General features: G+C 33.1%; 1 protein-coding gene across 5 annotated transcripts in view; it reads left to right on the top strand.

The window, feature by feature from the left end:
* The window catches only part of LRRC40 (leucine rich repeat containing 40), a 48,132-nt gene that overhangs the window by 9,875 nt on the left and 17,816 nt on the right, over nt 1-20,441 (top strand). For all 5 annotated transcript variants that reach the window (XM_072834042.1, XM_072834040.1, XM_072834041.1 and 2 more), the window contains 8 exons: nt 4,199-4,380; nt 5,492-5,565; nt 7,964-8,093; nt 10,940-11,063; nt 14,121-14,263; nt 16,364-16,536; nt 17,879-17,966; nt 18,084-18,129. In XM_072834042.1, the coding sequence (XP_072690143.1) occupies nt 4,199-4,380; nt 5,492-5,565; nt 7,964-8,093; nt 10,940-11,063; nt 14,121-14,263; nt 16,364-16,536; nt 17,879-17,966; nt 18,084-18,129 (960 nt within the window). The remainder of the gene's footprint in view (nt 1-4,198; nt 4,381-5,491; nt 5,566-7,963; nt 8,094-10,939; nt 11,064-14,120; nt 14,264-16,363; nt 16,537-17,878; nt 17,967-18,083; nt 18,130-20,441) is intronic.

Here is a 20,441-nt window from a genome sequence, read left to right as displayed (position 1 = left end):
ATCTGCTTATCTAGACCTTCTCTAAATTTTCATAGCAATATTTTATATTTTCATACCACAGGTTTTACATATATTTGTTGAGCTTAACTTTGAGTATTTCATGGTTTTAGATGCTGTGTGTTATAAATCTTTAAGCATTTAAAAAACATTTTCATGTATTGATTGCTAATGCTTAGAAACACAGTTGATTTTTGTATGTCTGGAATTCTGTGGACTCTCTAAATCCATTCCATATTTTTTTTTTTTTTTTTTTTTTTTTTATAGATTCCTTAGGATTTTCTACATAGGTGATCATGTTGTCTCCTAATAGAGACAGTTTTACTGTTTCCTTTTCAATCTGAATGCCATTTATTTGTTTTTCTTATTGCGTTGGTTGGGACCTAGAAGTGAAATTCTGAAGTAGTGATTGCGTTGGTTGGGACCTAGAGTGAAATTCTGAAGTAGTGATAATGGGCGTTCTTGTCTTTGGGGTGCCTGGGTGGCTCACTTGGTTAAGTGTGTGCCTGGCTCAGGTCATGATCCCAGGGTCCTGAGATTGAACCCTGAGTCAGGCTCCCTGCTCAGCAAGGAGTCTGCTTCTCTTCCCTCTGCCCCTCCCCCCTGCTCCTGCTCTTTCTCATTTTTACTCTCACTTGCTCTCTCAAAAAAATAAAACCTTTAAAAAAAAGCACTGAAAGTCTTTACCATTATAAATGATGTTAGCTATATGCTTTTCGTTTTTTTTTATTAAGATTTTATTTATTCATTCATATGAGAGACGGTGATAGAGGCAGAGACATAGGCAGAGGGAGAAGCAGGCTCCCCAAGGGGAGCCCTATGTGGGACTCTATCCTGGGACTCTGGGATCATGACCTGAGCCAAAGGCAGATGCTCAGCCACTGAGCCACCCGGGTGCCCCACTCCATGCTTGTCATAGAAACCCTCTATTAGGTAGAAGGAATTACTTTTGATACTTAAGTATTTTGAGTGCTTTTATCTTGTTGAATTTTGTCAGATTTTTTTTTTCATTGAGAATCATTGGTGTCTTTTTCTGTTAATATGATAGATTGCATTGATTGATCTTCAAATGTTAAAAGAGTCTTGCATTCTTGATACAACTCCCACTTGGTTGTGATGTATTTTTTAGATGTAGGTAATACATTTGTTACGGAATTTGGGGCCTATAATCACTGGGGAGTTTGGATTATAATTTTTTTCTTTTTTTTTTTAATGTCTTTGTTTTTGGTATCAGGCTAATGCTGGCTGTATAAAATGATTTAGGGTTTGTTCTTTCCTCCATTTTCTAAAAGACTCTATGTAGAATTAATATCATTTCTATTCTAAATGTCTGCTAGAATTCACCAGTAGAAGCCATCTGGGCCTGGGGTTTTCTTTGTTTTAAATACTTAAGTGGGAATATTTAAAATAGCAAATTCAATTTCTTTAACAGATGCAAGGCTACTCAGGTTTTCTACTGCTGTTGTGTTTTTCCCGCCTTTCAAGGAATTTGTTCATTTTATTTAAGCTGTTGAATTTATAGATGTAAAGTTGTTTATAGTATTCCCTTATCCTTTTAAACATCTGTAGGATCTAAGGTAATATTTCCATTTACAAAGAACCAGGTATTGATTTCATTGTTCTTTATTCTGTTTCATTGACTTCCCCTCTTTATCTCTTTGCTACTGTTTACTTTAGGCTTAATTTGTTCTTTATCTGGTTTATGATTGTAGCTTAGATCGTTGTAAATGAGATTATTTATGAAGCAATACTGGCTATGAGTTGATAATTATTAAAGGTAGGTGGTGGATACCTGGAATGATAATTCATTATACTATTATTTAAATTTATGTATATATTTGACATTTTATATAATACTTTAAATATTTACATAAAGCAAATGAGGGGCTCTTGGGTGGCTCAGTTCGTTAAGTGACCAACTCTTGATCTCAGCTCAGGTCTTGATCTTAGGGTTGTAAGTTCAAGCCCTGTGTTGGCCTCCACACTGAGGGTAGAGCCTACTTACTAAATAACACATTAATAAACCTTAATGCATAGTAACTTTTCAAATTTATATGCCTATTGACATCCATTTTTACCTGATAGTATCTGTTTCATTAATTGGTAAGCTACTTTTAGGCTGGCTCTATAGAATTCCTCAATAATTAGGACTTTTTAAGAATTTTAGTGGTTCTTCGTGTTTATGGGTGGGGGAAGAAAAGTGACATGAATCTTGATGGTATAAGCTTTTGAAGACATTGGGATACCTCACGAATAATTAAAGGGGAAAGAATGAGCAGTGTGTCAGTGTTTATGGAAAAGCAAATTGATAAATGTTCAGTAACAATATAGTATCAACAATTATCCATCCTTGATCAACTATCCTTGTTAGTTCCCACAAGGACAAATTTTGCTAACAAAAAATCTAAAGTAATTTTAAAACTAACATTTATTTAATGTAGTTAATGGGTAACATTTTCATTATGTTGTGTATAAATTTCTTGTGCTCCCCGCCTCCCACCAAAATTTGTTATTACATTATTTTTTAATTATTATTATTTTAATGTACCTCTGTATAGGTGTTAGAGAAAAATAGATGCATAAATAAATGCTCTACATATCTTTTTAGGAGTAGAATTGTGCATATCACATAGCTTCTCTGTACTTTTTAGTGTGTGTTTTGTATTGTTTTGTCTTGCCTTTTTTGTTCTGTAACTTTTTGTTGGTGACTTAACCTGTATGGCATATAGTAACTTAATTTTTTTTTTCTCAAGTGACACTGCTATTTAGTCAAATATATAGAGCATCCCCATTTCTGCTTACTTGTGGTGTCAATCAATTCACATGCTAATCTGAGTTGATCTGTGTTTCTTATTCCCACTCAACCCCCCATACCTATATACCAAAATAACAATAGTAATGGTAGCTATACTAAATGATACGTTTTATACGTTTTAACACAGAAGCTTATAGTTTCTGAGTCTACTTACATTGTGTAATATTCATATTAGCTAGAGATCCAGTGGTAGAAGTGTAAAGAGACTATCTAAGCAGAGAGAGGTAGGAGAGGAATATTTTAATCCATTCTAATATGAATACAGGTACCCCATTTTTTGAAGAAGTATAAATCTCATGACTATCAGAAGCTTTGCTTGGCTTCTGTAGAACCATTGTATCAGATTAATAATCCTGAATTGGACTTCAGTGTTCTGAACTTGAAACTTTGACCACACCTTTTCATTTAGTCTCATTCTGAAATCTTAACCTAACACTGCAAGGTATAACCAGTTGTTGCCTTGATTAATACCTGCTTACAATTCTCAATTGTACTAATATGTAGTTGTACTTTTATGAAGGAAGGACTCTAAAATAGTTTTGCTGCAATGCTATAGCAAGTTTTAACACCTCCTGGAGTTTCAGATTTTATAGTGGTGAACCTGGACTCTCCCTGTTCAACTTGTATGGTCTTACTTGCTATGTTTAAGAAGTTACTGCGTTTGCTGCAGTAGAATTCACACAATACTGTGTGATAAGGAAGAAACAAAATTTTATGTCCGGTAAAATAGCAGCTGCCAGAATTAGTTATGCCTTCCAAATGTCCACTCCGAGTCAAGACATACAGCTTTGCCGGTGTTTGAATCCCATTTCTGCTACTTACTAACTGTATGGCCCTGGGTAAATTATACATCCTGTGCCCCATTTTTCTTAAAATGAGAATAGTAATAGCTCCTAATTCACAGAGTCGTTACAAGTTTTAAATGAATATGTTAGAAAATTGCCTAGTATTTATAAATATTAGCTGTTCTTAGCTATTATTATTACCAGTGCTTCCTCAGTATGTGCTTCTGTTATAAACATGTGACATCACCTCATAAATGTTGATTTCCATTTTTATTCTGTTGGTGTAATGGGAGAGTCCCTCCTTTATCCGTCTTCTAGATCTACCACAACGTGCTGTGCAAAGTATACATGTAGGCCCTATAGTTGAATGAAGCTACAACTGAGATTTACTATATAAAATACATACCACGTTCTGTTTTTGAATAAAATCAACTTTAGTTGTAACTCATTGCTATTAGAATTTTTTAAGTGTTTTTTTTTTTTTTTTAACGTTTCAGAAATTGCTTTTCGATAGATAAGCCGAATGGTTGTTACAAAGGTATGTCACTTAGTATCTCACTTCCTGTTTTCTTTCTTTTTGGTGTGCTGGTGATGGAAATAGTGCCTCAGTGTGTCTGGAGAATAAATGTGGATGTTCCCGAGGAAGCTAACCAGAATCTTTCGTTCAGTGCTGCCGAGCGGTGGTGGGAGCAGACAGATTTGACCAAACTCATCCTATCCAGCAATCAGCTTCAGTCGCTTACAGATGACCTGCGACTCCTGCCTGCGCTTACTGTTCTTGATGTACGTTGACCGATGATGGGTCATTAGTTGAAGAGACTCCAGAGGTCAAGTTAAGCATCGATATACAGAAAACACATGTTTAATTGATAGAATACAAAGAGGAATAAGTTATTGGTGGCCATAGCATGAGGGTTCCGAGTGCACATCCTAACATCAGGCTTCTATTCTCATTGGCTGTGTGACCTTGGGAAGGTTACCTCCTTGTGCCTCAGTCTCCACATCTATAAACCACGACTAAGATTACCTATTTTTAAAAATTGTTTTTAGATTTAAATACATTATTGCATGAATCTGTATTTAACAAGTGGTTGCTGTTGCTCATCTTATTTTGTATTGCAGTTATTTTTCTCATTATTCTAGACATGAAAGCAATACTTGAAATTACATTTTTTTTAACTTGTCTTCAACACTGACTTGAATTATTGAACTTAAATTTTTGTGTATTTATTCAAGGACTATTTTTTAGTCTCATTTAGTCTCATTTTTTTAGTCTCATTAGTGTGTTTATTTAGACTATTTAGTCTTGTCATATTGTCAAGGAAAGCATGAGTAGTTTGTTGCACAATCTATGGAGTTCTGATGTACTTAGGAACATCAGAAATCTTGTAGTTCATGTCTGAAAATGTTGACTCTGGTCAAATTTCCAGAGAATTTTTTATTTTCTTCATTTGTAAAATGAATAGATTGGCTTAGATGGTCTCTAAGGTTCCTTGTACCTTGAAAATAATATGAGAACATGAGAGGTCCCCCTCCTCTTTCTCTCCCTTTTTTTGATATGTTGACATAAATCGTACTATCAAGTGCTATTAGTTTTTAACCCTCTTAAAGGTACAGCTATGTTTTTAAAATATTAGTTTTTAACCCTCAGTGAGGTACAGCTATTTTTTTAAATAGTAATATTTAAAATTGATGACATATCACTTCATGATTTTGAACAGAAGTTTGGTCACTTCAAATTACTTTTCTTCTTTTATACGTAGAACAAATTAACAGTACTCCAACTTTGCTGTTGAATTAGAATAACAGAATTATTATTGAAGAATTTTGTACAATGGCAAACTCATATGGTTAATTATGACTAAGATATTGACTGTTTTTAAATAACTTTTAGATACATGATAATCAGCTGACATCCCTTCCTTCAGCTATAAGAGAGTTAGAAAATCTTCAGAAACTTAATGTCAGGTAAAATTTAAGCTTATTTAATTTCAGTGTTGCTAATATAAGGGTGTAAATCTGATATTCTTAAATTTTTTTCTAACATCAGAAAATATTTTTGTATTATCAGAAAGTGGTAAAAGAGAAGAATTTTAAATTTCCTCAGATTATTTTTTTTCCTCAGATTATTTTTATTTTTGTTTTAGAATTACATGCTTTTCTGATTTTAAAAATATAAGGCCTTTTTTTTTTGAAGTACTTTGTTTTATTTATTTACTTTTTTAAAAAAAATATTTATTTATTGAGAGAGCGTGTATGCACGCCTGGAGGACAAGGACAGAGGGATAGGGACTAGCAGACTTCCTGCTGAGCAGGGAGCCTGAGGACCTAGGGCTTGATCCCAGGATCCAGGGATAATGATTTGAGCGGAAGGCAGACACTTAAGAGGCTGAACCGCCCAGGCGATCCCCTTTTTGTTTTATTTTTATGTAACAATTTTTACTGGGTATTTTAGTAACTGTATTGTTGATATCTCAGGTTTTAAGTTACTGTGATATTCTAAAAAATAGAATATTTTTTCCAAAATCTAGGAAATAGGAATTTTGAATAGGAAAAGGAATATTTTGAATATTAGGAAATAGGAAAAATTTGAAATGATTCTTTCATTAATGGTAAAAATGTCATGGTTTAAATATTAGTAGTATTTATTTATTTATTTAGATTTTATTTATTCATGAGAGACAGAGAGGCAGAGACACAGGCAGAGGGAGAAGCAGCTCCCTGGGGGGTTATCTGATGTGAGACCCCCATCTCGGACCTCCAGGATCACGCCCTGAGCCAAAGGCAGACGCTCAACCGCTGAGCCACCCTGGCGTCCCGAATATTAGTAGCTTTTAAACTTTTCTGAGAACTCCTGGGGTTCTGTAGATGTGCTTCTAGTACTCATTGGTAGGTGTATGGGAAGCCGGGCAGCTGAAGCTCTGGCTAACTTTGTTTGCTTTTCAATACACACCTAGACTTTCAAGAAATAATAACTATCTTATATTATATAAGATATTATATATATTATATTATATTATATTATATATTATATCTTATCTTATTATTTCAAGAAATAATAACTATCTTATATTATATAAGATATTATATATATTATATTATATTATATTATATCTTATCCAAGGCATGGATATGACCTGCAAAGTCAAGAATGGGGAGGGTTGAGAGAAGAGGTGAAGGAGTATGGATTGGGTATGGCAATGGCTTTAGCTTTGGCTTCCAGCACTTTAGAAGATAAGTGTTAGGATGGAGGAAGTAGATGGAGAATGGAGTAGAAGAAATGTGTAGCTAGAAATGTATTACGTCTCTGCCCAACTATGTCCCTGTGACATTTACAAAGATTTCAGTTAAGTGTCCAGTAGTAATAGCAAATTTTTGACAACTGTTTAGTGGTTTTAATTTATTTTAGAAGGTATCTTGTGGTATTTTTGTTTTAACTACTTTGATTTTTGTATAATTTAAGGTTATTTTTACCCCATTGTATTTCTTATGTCACCCTGTTATTTGTTAAATAATTGTAAATGGAATAAAAAATAGAATGGAATTCCTAAGTGAATAGTTGAGATAAATCTGGGAATAAGTTAAATCAGGTCATCTCTTAATTACCAGGGAATGTATCATCTTTAGTGACTTGGGACATCTAAAACAATAAACTGAGTAACTCTACAGAAGGACCAAGCTGAAAATTTAAGACTAAGAACAAAGAAGAGTGAAGTTGCATATTACATTTAGCTGGACATGCCAGGCCCTTAAACAGAAATAGCTATTTTTGTCTTGAGTGCCAGCTTGAAAACATAATCCCCATAGAAGCTGTAGTGTATATGTGCCCATATCTCTGTTAAAATTCTAAAATTCAGATATGGGGCACCTAGGTAGCTCAGTCAGTTAAGCATCTGGCTCAGGTGATGATCTCCGGGTCCTGGGAGAGAGCCTTGTGTCAGGCTCCCTGCTCAGTGGGGAATCTGCTTCTCCCTCTCCTGCTGTCCCCCACCCACTTTGCTCACACATACTTTCTTTCTCTCTAATAAATAAAATCTTCAAAATAAAATTCAGATACAGTATGAAAAATTAAAAGAGTCCAGTGTATCCTTCCACATACAAAATCAAGAGTAGGCTCTAAGGAAGCAATCAAAAGTTCACAAATTATTTGGTTTTAAACCTTTATTTCTTTGTTTTCTTTGAAACTCAATTTGATTACTCTAGATGACTATAATTTTAATGAGTTATACAGTTTTTGGATGTGAACTTTGATAAGTTTTTAAAATTAGTTATCCTATTTCATTTTTTAAAATGAGCCCATGTAGTTAGCAAAAATACCTAACCTGTTGTTACCAAATTACTCAGCATTTATTTTATCAATCAATAGCCATAACAAACTGCAAATACTTCCTGAAGAAATTACAAATCTAAGAAACCTGAAAGGCTTGTATCTCCAGCATAATGAACTAACTCGTATACCAGAGGGATTTGAACAACTTTTCAATTTAGAAGATTTGGTAAGTTGTGATTTTTGAATGTTTATATAATTTGGGGCTGATGGGATTTTTCATCAGGCCAAGAAATTGTATATATGATTGAAATAATGAAAAACATGGACAGCTGATTATATGACTAGATTATCAGAAACCATGTTTCCATTAGATTGCTCAATCAGTAATTGTAAATTTATTTTTCCTATTTTTTCTTACAAATTCACCTTAGGTTTTAATAAAAGAAGAGGGTATGGAAGAGGGTAATAAGGATGACTGTTACCAGAGGATTTTATGACTTTGCAAAATAGAGAATAGGTGTCTTTAGCATAAATGAATTCCCATTTCTATACCCATTCCTTCTTTATTGTCCCCATAACTCTCCTGTCCTTTGAGTGTCCAGTTTCCTTTAAGTCCTGCCTTTTCTTCCCTATTTTTCAGAATGTCACCTGACCTCACAAGATTTTCATTCTGTGTCATATCCTAAATAGAGATAACCGCAAAGCAATACAGATATTATTTTAAGAATAATGAAAACAATAGGCACGTTGCTTTGTTCTTTACAAACAGCAAGGTACATAGTTTTATCTTCTAGAACAGATATGGAACTATGGTTTATTAAAAAAACAAACAACACACAGTACCTTCTCTGAAGCCATGTTACTAATCAGGAATTCAGGATTTTAACGTAAGTCAGTTTGACTGCAAAGTGTATCCCTTTTTTTCTCCCACATACCCCTGAAAGAGTAAGATTCCATTGTAAAATATTCGATCTGAAAGACTTTAGCCAGATTAGATTAGTTGTTCCAATATGTAATCTCTACTACACATAGTTACTTCCTCTTATATTCTTGTTCTTTTCCCTATTACATATTTTCAAAAACTTACTTATGTCACTTTAAAGTTTATTTCTCATTAAAGGGAAAATTAATTCTTTTACCTTTTTTTTTTTTTTCCTGTGAATACATCTTCCTTGGATTCCCCTCATCTGCTCTAGTGCTTGAAATCAACATATATAACTCTCCTCAACCGTTCCTTCAATATCTCTCTTTGTTGTATTTCAATCTGATCAGATTGGACATAAGGTTTGGAAAGTGAAAGGCATAGGTAGATAAAATGAATAGCTAAAGAAGGAGCCATCAGATTTTCTTATAAAATTTAATGGTAAAAGATAGTAATTGATATATAAAAAAAGAAGAGTGTTTATATTAGCAAGGAAACCTAATAAACTATAGCAATTCCCAGTTGTTTCCTTTTTATGGGTTCCCAGATAGTCATTTGCATAATGAAAGGATATTTCAGTTGAGAATTGTGTTCTTAAGGACACAGTATTAAATCATAAATGTGAACATTAGAAATATAAGCATATTTAATAATTTAAGCAAGTACTATTTCTTAAAGTTATATAAAAACTTTAGCAATGGTACTAAGTAAATATTTATTGAAGAAGTGACAGCATACTGATTAATTTATATGTAAATATACATGTTTTATATCTAACTTATTAACTGCAATAATTAAATGTTTAACTTCATTAGTAATTTTGTTGATTAGGGTTCTTTTACCTTAAGAATTTTTGTGAATTAATATCTTTTCTGTGTCAAAAACTTAACTTTTTTATTTTGAAATAATTTTAGATTTATAAAAATGTAGAGAGTACAGAGAGTTTCCATAATTTGACATTTTACATACCCATGGGACATATGAAAAACTAAGTTATTAACATTGGTACAGTATTACTAACTGCACTATAGATTTTAAGATTTTCCTAGTTTTTCCACTAATATCTTTTTTTTTTTTTTTTTTGTTCCAGGATCCAATCCAGAACACTATATTGCATTTAGTGTCAGTAACATTTGATATTACAAAATATTTATTTAGTTGTAGTCTGTTGATTATTAGTGTTTAGTGTCGGAGTTATAGATTGTTGTTTCTTGTTGTAGACTGATGTCATTTATAATAGCAACTGTTTATAAAAAATAGCTGATCTAGCGTTTTTACCTTTTTCTGTCTTCTTAATTGATTTAGAGTTACAGAATGCAACTGTTTAATGTTAGACTAGATGAAAGTCTTCAGAGAACAAGTTCTCTTAAGTCATTTTTTTCTTATTCACTATTGCAACTGGCCCTACCTAACAGTTGGCTGATTGCTAATGGAGTACTTACACCTTATTCAGGTGTCATAAGAATTATCTGATTGTCTTTTAAATGAAATTTCAAAAAAAAGTTCTCTCAAAACTGTTTATGTTTTAAAGAAAAAATGGAAGCAATAACTTAAACAGGTATAGACATTCGATAAGCAAACTTGAATGAAGAAAAGTAGTAGAGAGTAAACTCCTGGACTTAGTCAAAGCAGACTTCTGAGGTCAGCAGAAGAACCAAGAGGGAATATTTTTTTTCCTTAAAAATTAAAATGTCCATTTTCTCAGGTGTATTTTTTTTCAAGAGTTTTCCTTCCTTGCAAAGATATTTTTCATTTCTTTTTACAGTTTACCCATAGTTTGCCTAATTTTTCACAGATATTAAAAAAAATTGGATGAACAAATAGATTTTTAATTAAAAACAATGCATTATATAGCATGACTTAATAATAGAAATATTTTTTTTTTTAAAAAGAAACCTTTATGTAAAATATTTCTGAAGTCAATTCGTTCTGATTCCTTTCTGCTACATTATTGGGCATATGGTGGTCTCATAGAACACTGAGGTAATGAATGACAGACAATTTTTGAAATTGTCAGTGATTGAGCGTTACAAACGATTATCACCTCTGAAATATTCTTTCTTTATGTTGCAATCTCCTCAAAATCCTGGAATCACTTTGAGGCACCCATCATTTACTTATTTATTCATTCATTCTTTCTCTTTCTAAAGGATATTTCCAACAATCGTCTTACAACTGTTCCTGCTAGTTTTTCTTCTCTCTCCAGTCTGGTGCGACTCAACATTTCCAGTAATCAGCTGAAGAGTTTGCCAGTGGAAATAAGTGGAATGAAAAGTAAATCGTTTCTATTTTAAAACATACATAAGTGTGAAGTTGGTGCAACTTATATTTAGAAAAATAAATTGTAATATAGTTACAGGGAAGTAAAATAATAAATTTTATGGTGGTAAAGCAAATAATAGTGGTAGTCATATTATTTGCAGACCATTATTGTCTAGTTTAACTTCCTAAACAGTTACCATCAAAAGCATATTTTGGCATATCAAAAAGAAGAAAATAAGATATGATTATGAATCATGGTAAAACTATATACCTGAGATATTGATTAGAGTTATCTCTTCATTCATTCATTCAGCATTCAATAAGAGGTATTCCCCTCTCATAGGTGATTCTCCTGGTGGTTATGTTATAGCTTGTAGACTCCTTGTGGTTCAAAGGAAAGACATCAGGAGATGGTGTCAAAAAAAAAAAAATGGCCATCATTTTTTTTTAAGGTTAAAATAGTGGTTTTATTGAAGTTTACCATTGAATCATTGTGTTGAACATATTCTAGAACTAATATTAAGGGATAAAAAAAGATTGAAGGTATGTTTCAGTACCTTTTAAATAATTATACTTAGTTCTCTTAGAATTCTTGATTTAGAGGGCAGAATCATTATAGTGAGTCTTTTGTTTTAAAGACAAACTATCATTATTTCTTGGTTGATGAGCATACTGTGTGTCAGCTGTACACTGTTTACCTTATCTAGTCTTTTCTGCTAATCATGTATAACCCCTCTTCATTTTTTTTAAACCTCCCTTTTGTGGAAGTTACAGGAGTGATTTTGTATAGATGATAGATCAGTTTGAGATAAATTTGTAAAATTGTGCTCTTTTTACTTTAGATTAATAGTCATTTGTCATTTGTAATAGGAATGTGTAAGTTAAATCTTCCATAAATTGAGTTGATACTTTAGGGGAGCCTTTACATGGGATAACAGTAATTGAAACTTTGCTTGTCTTTGCTGTTTTTCAATAAAGGTGCTAAAAAGTAGAGCTAAACATAAAATACATTATCTTAATATATAAGAAGCTTGGATTTTTTTTCATAAATTGGACATATCTTGAGAGATAGGAAAACAGGGAAATCAGTAGAAAAATACTTTGAATTTATAGCAGTTTTTCCAATATTCTATATAAATAATGATTGAACGCTTTATCCTTTTTGCCATGACAGTGATACTTTTAAACTGTCACCAATAGGGCATATACGTGTTTTTTCCACCTTTAACAACTAGACCCCAAGAACAATATCTAACACTTGTGTGCTTCTTTTTAACTCAAATGCTTTTACATATATTGTTTTGCCATCACAAAGTTATATTAGGTTAGAAAGATGTATATTTTTTATATTTTAGAGATTCATAAACCTAGGCTTATAAATTATCTTATAAAATGTTGAGCCAAGGCTTGAGTTATGAATCACAACATTTCTGTAAGGGTTTGAATCCTCTTACTCCATCCCCATTACTCTTTCCACTATGCGGTGCTTGTATTCTCAGTCTCTTAAATGCAAACAGTTGTGAAGACTATGGTGTCTGTTTTAAAACAAACTTTTAAAAAAAAAAAATTGAACAAACTCTTCTTCATAGAATTTCCTGGATTTGGGGTGGATCACATTGTGACATTTTAAAAATGCTCTAGCCAAATAATACATAAATTATTATAGCATTTGTTGAAAGTAGTGCTATTACATTTGTTTTGAAAAGCAAGTAGCCTCTTTAAATACTAAAAGAAGCAGTCTAAGGCAGTATCAACCTAGACTTGCATTATATTAAAATTTGTAGGCTCAAAGTACAGCTAAAAAGTTGTAAAATGCATATCACCTATTCAAACTAGAGGGTTGAGAGTGAATTGAGGAAAATATGTGATAGCCATTATAAGTGGAAGAATCTGAGACATGGATTAGGGAGAAACCTGCTTATGAAATGCTTAAGGGAAAGAAGACCTTTACTTTTTTCCATTTTTGTTTTCTTATATGCCTTTTAAGAAAGAAAAATCCAGGAGGTAAGAGAGATGTTGCAAGTAAGAACATCCTTCTCGAGCTATAGTATGCATTCTTGTCCATAGTGTTAGCTGAGATGTTAGAGAAAGGATGTAATTTAAGCAAAAATAGGAAAAGAAATGAAGACAGGGAGGGAGGGAGAAAGACAGTATGGATAAATGGAAAAATAGGACATATATGGAAATCCAAGACTTTTGGACAGAAAGTCAACTTGCTTAGTTTAAATACATGTGTCTCATACTAGCCAGTTACTTGACATCCATTCATGCAGTTCATATGTATGCATGTTTATGTCTTTACCTGAAGCTTTTTCTTTTTAAAGATGTATAATTATTATAGGGGTGCCTGAGTGGTTCAGTTGGTTAAACGGCTGACTCTTGATTTCACCTTAGAATATCAGGGTTGGGAGATCAAGCCCTGTGTGGGGCTCTGTGTTCAGCAGAGTCTGCGTGAGATTCTCTCTCTCCCTTTCTCTCTGCCCCTGCCGCTCTATAAATCAATCAATCAATCAATCAATCAATCTTAAAGAAATAAAAGATATATAATCCTGAGGAAAATAATATCATAGTGTGTAGTTTATATTTTTAGAATACCTTAACAGAGTACTAGAGTGTTTTGCTTTTTACTATTACAAAGATAACTTGGACTATTATTAAACATCCTTAAAAAAAAGATTTTATTTATTTATTTATGAGAGACACAGAGAGAGGCAGAGACACAGGCAGGGGGAGAAGCAGGCTCCATGCAGGGAGCCTGGTGTGTGGGACTTGATCCCCGAACTGTGATCATGCCCAAAGGCAGAGGCTCAACTACTGAGCCACCCAGGCGTTCCTATTAAACATCATTTTAATGCCATTTCCCTTTAATTATAATTAAATATAAAAGCAATCAATGTATGTTTTTTCCTTCAGTATTATTCTAGGATTCTTGATTATTATAGCAGTATATAGTAGCATGGGTTTGTAATTCTTCATGACGTACACATTCTTTGAATGTATACATAATTATAGACCAATATTTTTCTCTTTATTAAAGTATTTTTGTTTTTCACTTACTATGTATTGTAGGATTAAAGCATTTGGATTGTAATTCAAATCTTTTAGAAACTGTACCTCCTGAATTGGCTAACATGGAATCACTAGAATTGCTTTATTTACGGAGGAATAAATTACGTTTTCTACCAGAATTTCCTTCTTGTAGATTATTAAAGGTAATATTTATCTATTTATTTATTTATTTTTTAAATAATAAATTTATTTTTTATTGGTCTTCAGTTTGCCAACATACAGAATAACACTCAGTGCTCATCCTGTCAAGTGCCCCCCTCAGTGCCCGTCACCCATTCACCCCCACCCCACGCCATCCTCCCCTTCCACCACCCCTAGTTCGTTTCCCAGAGTTAGGAGTCTTCATGTTCTGTCTCCCTTTCTGATATTTCCTACCCTCTTCTTCTCCCTTCCCTTTTATTCCCTTTCACTATTATTTATATTCCCCAAATGAATGAGACGATATAATGTTTGTCCTTCTCCGATTGACTTATTTCACTCAGCATAATACCCTCCAGTTCCATCCACGTCGAAGCAAATGGTGGGTATTTGTCATTTCTAATGGCTGGGGAATATTCCATTGTATACATAAATCACATCTTCTTTATTTAAAGGTAATATTTAGTTGATTACTAAATAACTATATATTTTCCAAAGGTTAATTATGAAAATGAAATTTTTAATCTTGCTTTAAATTGGGAATATGTATTATATGTTTTCCCTATATGTTTCAGAATTTTAATGACTAAATACGTTAATGGTATTGTTAGCAGTAGATTTTTGTATTTTTATTTTTATTTATTTTTTAAAGGTTTTATTTATTTATTCATGAGAGACACAGAGAGAGAGAGAGAGGCAGAGACACAGGCAGAGGGAGAAGCAGGCTCCATGCAGGGAGCCCGATGTTGGACTCGATCCCAGGTCTCCAGGATCAGGCCCTGGGCTGAAGGCGGTGCTACACCGCCGAACCACCCAGGCTGCCTGTTTTTTTTTTTGTTTGTTTGTTTGTTTTTAAGAAGTCATCAAGTTTAGGAGTTTGTCCATCTCATCTGGGGAGTAGTTTATAACTGGAGAAGTAGATGATGAGGCTAACATAGTAAGGTGGAGCCATACTGTAGGACACCCGTAGTACTAGGAAGGCATATGTATCTAATTTAAGTTGCCACATCTCCTGTTTACTTGACCATAATCGAGTCTGTTTAATTACATTCTTTTGGTTTTAAGTATATAGCATTAGCATTGTCTTTTAAATTTGTCATAAACGTTGTCTTTTAACATTGTTCTCCTTCATGTGTTTTTGTATATTAGAGTTAAAAGGGCTTCTCTTTTTTTTTTTTTTTAATTTTTATTTATTTATGATAGTCACAGAGAGAGAGAGAGAGGCAGAGACACAGGCAGAGAGAAGCAGGCTCCATGCACCGGGAGCCCGACGTGGGAATCGATCCTGGGTCTCCAGGATCGCGCCCTAGGCCAAAGGCAGGCGCCAAACCGCTGTGCCACCCAGGGATCCCTAAAAGGGCTTCTCTTAAACAGAATGGTGGCAGTGTTAAAAGGAACTGAGAAAGTTATTTAGTTGAAGATTAATTATCCATCTGATAATTATAGATTCTGTTAATGGGAAATCACTATATTTAATAATCACTAATGAGGAGCACCCAAGTGACTTAGTTGGTTAAGTGTCTGACTCTGGGTTTCAGCTCACATCATGATCCTCAGGGTTGTGAGATTAAACCCCATGTCGGGCTCCCTGCCGAGCATGGAGTTGGCTGGAGATTCTCTCTTCTGCCTCCGACCCGTTCATGCACTTTTTCTCTTAGTCTCTCTGAAATAAACCTTAAAAAAATGATTACTAATTAAAATGTTGAATAACAACAAACTAATTATAATTTCTTATGCTTATTCCAACTTGTTTTTAAAACTTTAAAATTTTTATCAGCATGGTTCTTGGATTTGTATTTTTATTAATTCTATAACTGTAATTACTAAATCATTTCTGTGCTTTGGTTTGTAAACTTTGAACTTCCTGGCAGATTAAATCTTTAATTTTTTTTAATTATCAGAAAATCCTTGAACATGTTCTATTTTTACATTTTTAGCTATAAGATAGCTTACTTGTAATTGCAAGCTTAAGCACCTGAATTAGTTAGAAACTTATGTTTTTTCCATGTTTTTCAGTGATTTGAAATTAAGATTTCAATTTTATTTTTAATATCTAATATAAAATTGAATACAGGAATACATATGATTGATCTTTGGTTTTGTAGGAATTACATGTAGGTGAAAACCAGATTGAAATATTAGGGCCAGAACATCTTAAGCATCTGAATTCTATCCTTGTGCTAGACCTGCGGGATAATAAGTTAAGATCTGTTCCAGATGAAATTACACTACTACAGTCTTTGGAAAGGCTTGACCTAAGCAACAATGATATTAGTAGGTAAGTTTAAAGATCAAATGAATAAGAAATCATGCCTGCATTTGCTTATAATTCATTTGTTAATATTAATAAATATTTGCAAAAAATATGTAGAGATTTTTTTTTCTAAATTCACTAAATATTTATTGGACAAGTATCATATGCAGACCTACAAAGAATGGTTAGATTTGATCCTTGGCAGCAAGCTTAAAGTACTGATAGAATCAGGTATATTTATAAGTTACTCTGATTCACTCAGAACAGAAACTGAGAAATCAGGATTTTTATGTTTACTGCTCTAGCTCTGACTCCTAGATCAATGTCTGGGTAGATAGAAAGTGCTTGATAAATATTTGTTGAATTTATTAAATGAATGTGAAGCCATGGAAGAGATACAAAATGCTTTGAGGGCTTAAAGGAAACATAGGAATCAGCAATTTATTGAAAGGAGTTGGCAGCCTTTGTAGAAGAAGAAACATTCTTAGCTGCTGGATGGGACTGGGACTAGGGTGAGGCAAGTTACGTTCTTATAGCACAAAATTTAAGAGCACACTCACTTTCAGGATCCTGCCTTGCTCTAATCCACCATATGATCTTTCAGGGATGACTGTGATTTTTAAGTGCACACATAAGGTGTCACAGTGATTCACTTGGTGGGACAAAACTTAAGCATGAAGAAAACTTTGAAAGTTCAGGAAATTGTAGGGGTATATTTAGAGAACTGCAAGGAATTGAGTTAACCTGTTTAGTAGGGGACATTTAGGGAGATGGTGAGGAATTAGGGCTTGAAAGGTAAGTTGAAGCCATGTGGAATAAGTCCTTAAAATGCCTCTGAAGAGTCAGTTTTCCTTCATGAAGAAACGAGGAGCTACTGAAAGATTAGGAGCAGGATCAATTTGATTATAATCTTATTAAAAATATAAATTGGTGATTGTGGGGTGAGTACAGTTTTTGTGGGTACGAATGGTTTTGTGAGTGGGAAATAATAATAGATTATTAGGGACGAATTTCATTTGGTTACTTGAACAAAATCAGAACATTTAGTATCCTTGAATATGGCTGTCTTGAATCACTGATTTATTCAAATTTACTTTTTACAATTTTTATTTAGCAAATGTTTTGTAGCTCATACTTTTTTTTAGCAATCACAGTATGACAGTTTCAAAACAGATCTCTTTTTTCTTTTACATGTTCAGCATTTATCTGAAAAGGAAATACTTATGGCCTATGTTTCTTGGACTCTCTTTGACACTATTATAAGATATATAGTTGGTCATATGTTGTTAGTTTTATACTCAACTATTCGGTTGAATTATACTTAACTCTTCATGTTAACCCTGAAATCATTTTAATCTTTTTGTAGTCTACCCTGTTCATTGGGAAAACTCCCTTTGAAATTTCTGGCGCTAGAAGGAAATCCTTTGAGAACCATACGAAGAGAAATTATAAATGTAAGCATATTTAGAATTCAGTTCTGGTCTTTAAATTTGAAATTCAAACATACATTTTGATCTATGAAACTACAAGGTATGTCTTGATGAATATATGTCTTCTCTCCACCTTTTCAGAAAGGAACCCAAGAAGTCCTAAAATATCTGCGAAGCAAGATTAAAGGTACTTTTCTATTTTTTTCCTGTATTTTGAAGGATAGTATGAAAGACAGCGAAAAGCTAATAGTATATAAATTTACATGTATTGTGAGTATAAATTAGAGGAAATGGTCCCTGACAGGTGGTTTTAATGCTGAATCCATACAGGCCATAAATATGCTGAAATCATAAAAAAATCCTTAATTTCACAGTAATGCTTTATCTTTAATTTCTTTGATTTGTGTTATAGTATGTCAGTTGGAAAATAAAAGATTCAATAAACATCCTAGTGCTTTAACTTTGAAAAAAGAGCAAAACTTGACTTTTATGATATGGTATAGTATATGAATTCTGTTGACTAGGAGGCATATTAACAACTATTTGAATACTTGCTTCATACATAGTTTTGCTAAGTTCTGACAAGAATAAAGATAAAACACATTTTTCAGGATATGTTAATTTAGCATGAATATGCATCAAAAGAGAAACTGATACTGTACATTTAATTTTTAATGCCTCAATAAATTGTGCTATATCCCAATTTTTATTTTATGTGTGTCATTGTAGGATACACGAGTATATTTAAAAAGTCAGCTATACTAATGTATTGGTGTATAACAAACAGTCTACAACTTAGTGGCTAACCTAAGCAAATGTTAATTTAGCTCACAACTCTGGTTATGCACAGCCTAGCTTAGCACCATATTGGCAGTCAGTATATGTTAAATTAATAATTGTATACTTCAGCAATTTCCATTTACAACTGTGGTCTTCAAATAAATTAAAATTTTCTAAGACTCTTATTTCCTGCCAATCAAGGCATTTCATTTCTTTTCCAGGTATGCTTTCTCCTCCAGAAATTAATTTTTATTAATTATTCTGATATGAATCAGTTAGAAGTCATAGCGAAATAATCAAAACAATTTTTAAAAAATATTTTATTTATTAATGAAAGAGAGAGAGAGGCAGAGACACAGGCAGAGGGAGAAGCAGGCTCCATGCAGGGAGCCCGATGCGGGACTCAATCCTGGGTCTCCAGGATCACAACCTGGGCTGAAGGTGGCACAAAACTGCTGAGCCACCCGGGCTACCCCAAAACAATTTTTAAAGACTTAATGTTTTTAGAGTAGTTTTAGCTATACAATGAAATTGAGATATTTCCCATATATCCTCTGCCCCCACACATCCATAGCCTCCTTCATTTATAAACATCACTTACCTGAATGGTATATTTTTTTTCCCAAGAATGAACCTACATTGACACATCATCACATCCCAAATCATAGCTATGTTGGACTTCACTCTTGGTGTAGTATATTCTTTGGGTTTGGGAATTTATTCACCATTGTAATAATCATACAAAGTGTTTTCACTGCCATAAAAATCTGTGATCAGTCTGTTTATCCTATTATCCCCTTTATCAGCCCATCTGTGGAAGCCATTAATCTTTTTCTCATCTCCATAGTTTTGCCTTTTCCAGAATGTCATGTAATTAGAATCGTCCAGATTGGGTTCTTTCACCATGTAGTATGCATTTAAGTGTCCTCCATGCTTTTCATGACTTGATAGCTCATTTTTTTAGCACTGAATAATCTATTGTCTGGATGTACTACAATTTATCTATTCACCCTACTAAAGGGTATGTTGGCTGGTTGCATGTTTTGGCAATTATGAATATATCTATTCTTTTTTGCATGTGGATCTCCTGATGTTTCCAGCACCATTTGTGGAAAAGACCCTCTTTATTCCACTGTATTTATTGCCTTTGTTCCTTTGTCAAAGATGAGTTGACTGTATTTAGGTAGTCTTTTATGGGCTCTTTGTTTTATTCTTTTGTCAGTTTTTTACTGTCTCGATTACAGTGGCTTTATAGTAAGTCTTCAAGTTGCATAGTGTCAATCCTCCCACTTTGTTCTTCTCCATCAATATTGCATTTGCGATTTTGAATCTTTGCTTTATATAAACTTTAGAATCAGTTTGTCACTATCCCCAAATTACTTGCTGGGATTTTGATTGGGATTGCATTGAATATATCAAGTAGGGAAGAAGGGACTTCGTGACAATATTGAGACCTTTTATCCATGAATATGGAATAACTCTCCATTTATTTAATTCTTTGATTTCATTCATCAGAGTTTCTAATTGTCCTCATAGAGTTCTTATACATATTTTGTCATATTTATATATAAGCATTTCATTTGGGGGGGATGCTAATGTAATTACTATTGTGTTTTTAATTTTAGATTCTACTTATCGATATAAAGGAAAGCAATATACTTTTATATATGAACATTCTATCCTGCAACCTTACTGCGTAATCACTTACTAGTTTCAGGA

Source organism: Canis lupus, chromosome 8, assembly GCF_048164855.1.
Source record: "Canis lupus baileyi chromosome 8, mCanLup2.hap1, whole genome shotgun sequence".
NCBI classification, from domain to species: Eukaryota; Metazoa; Chordata; class Mammalia; order Carnivora; family Canidae; genus Canis; species Canis lupus.
This window is presented reverse-complemented; position numbering and strand designations above follow the sequence as displayed.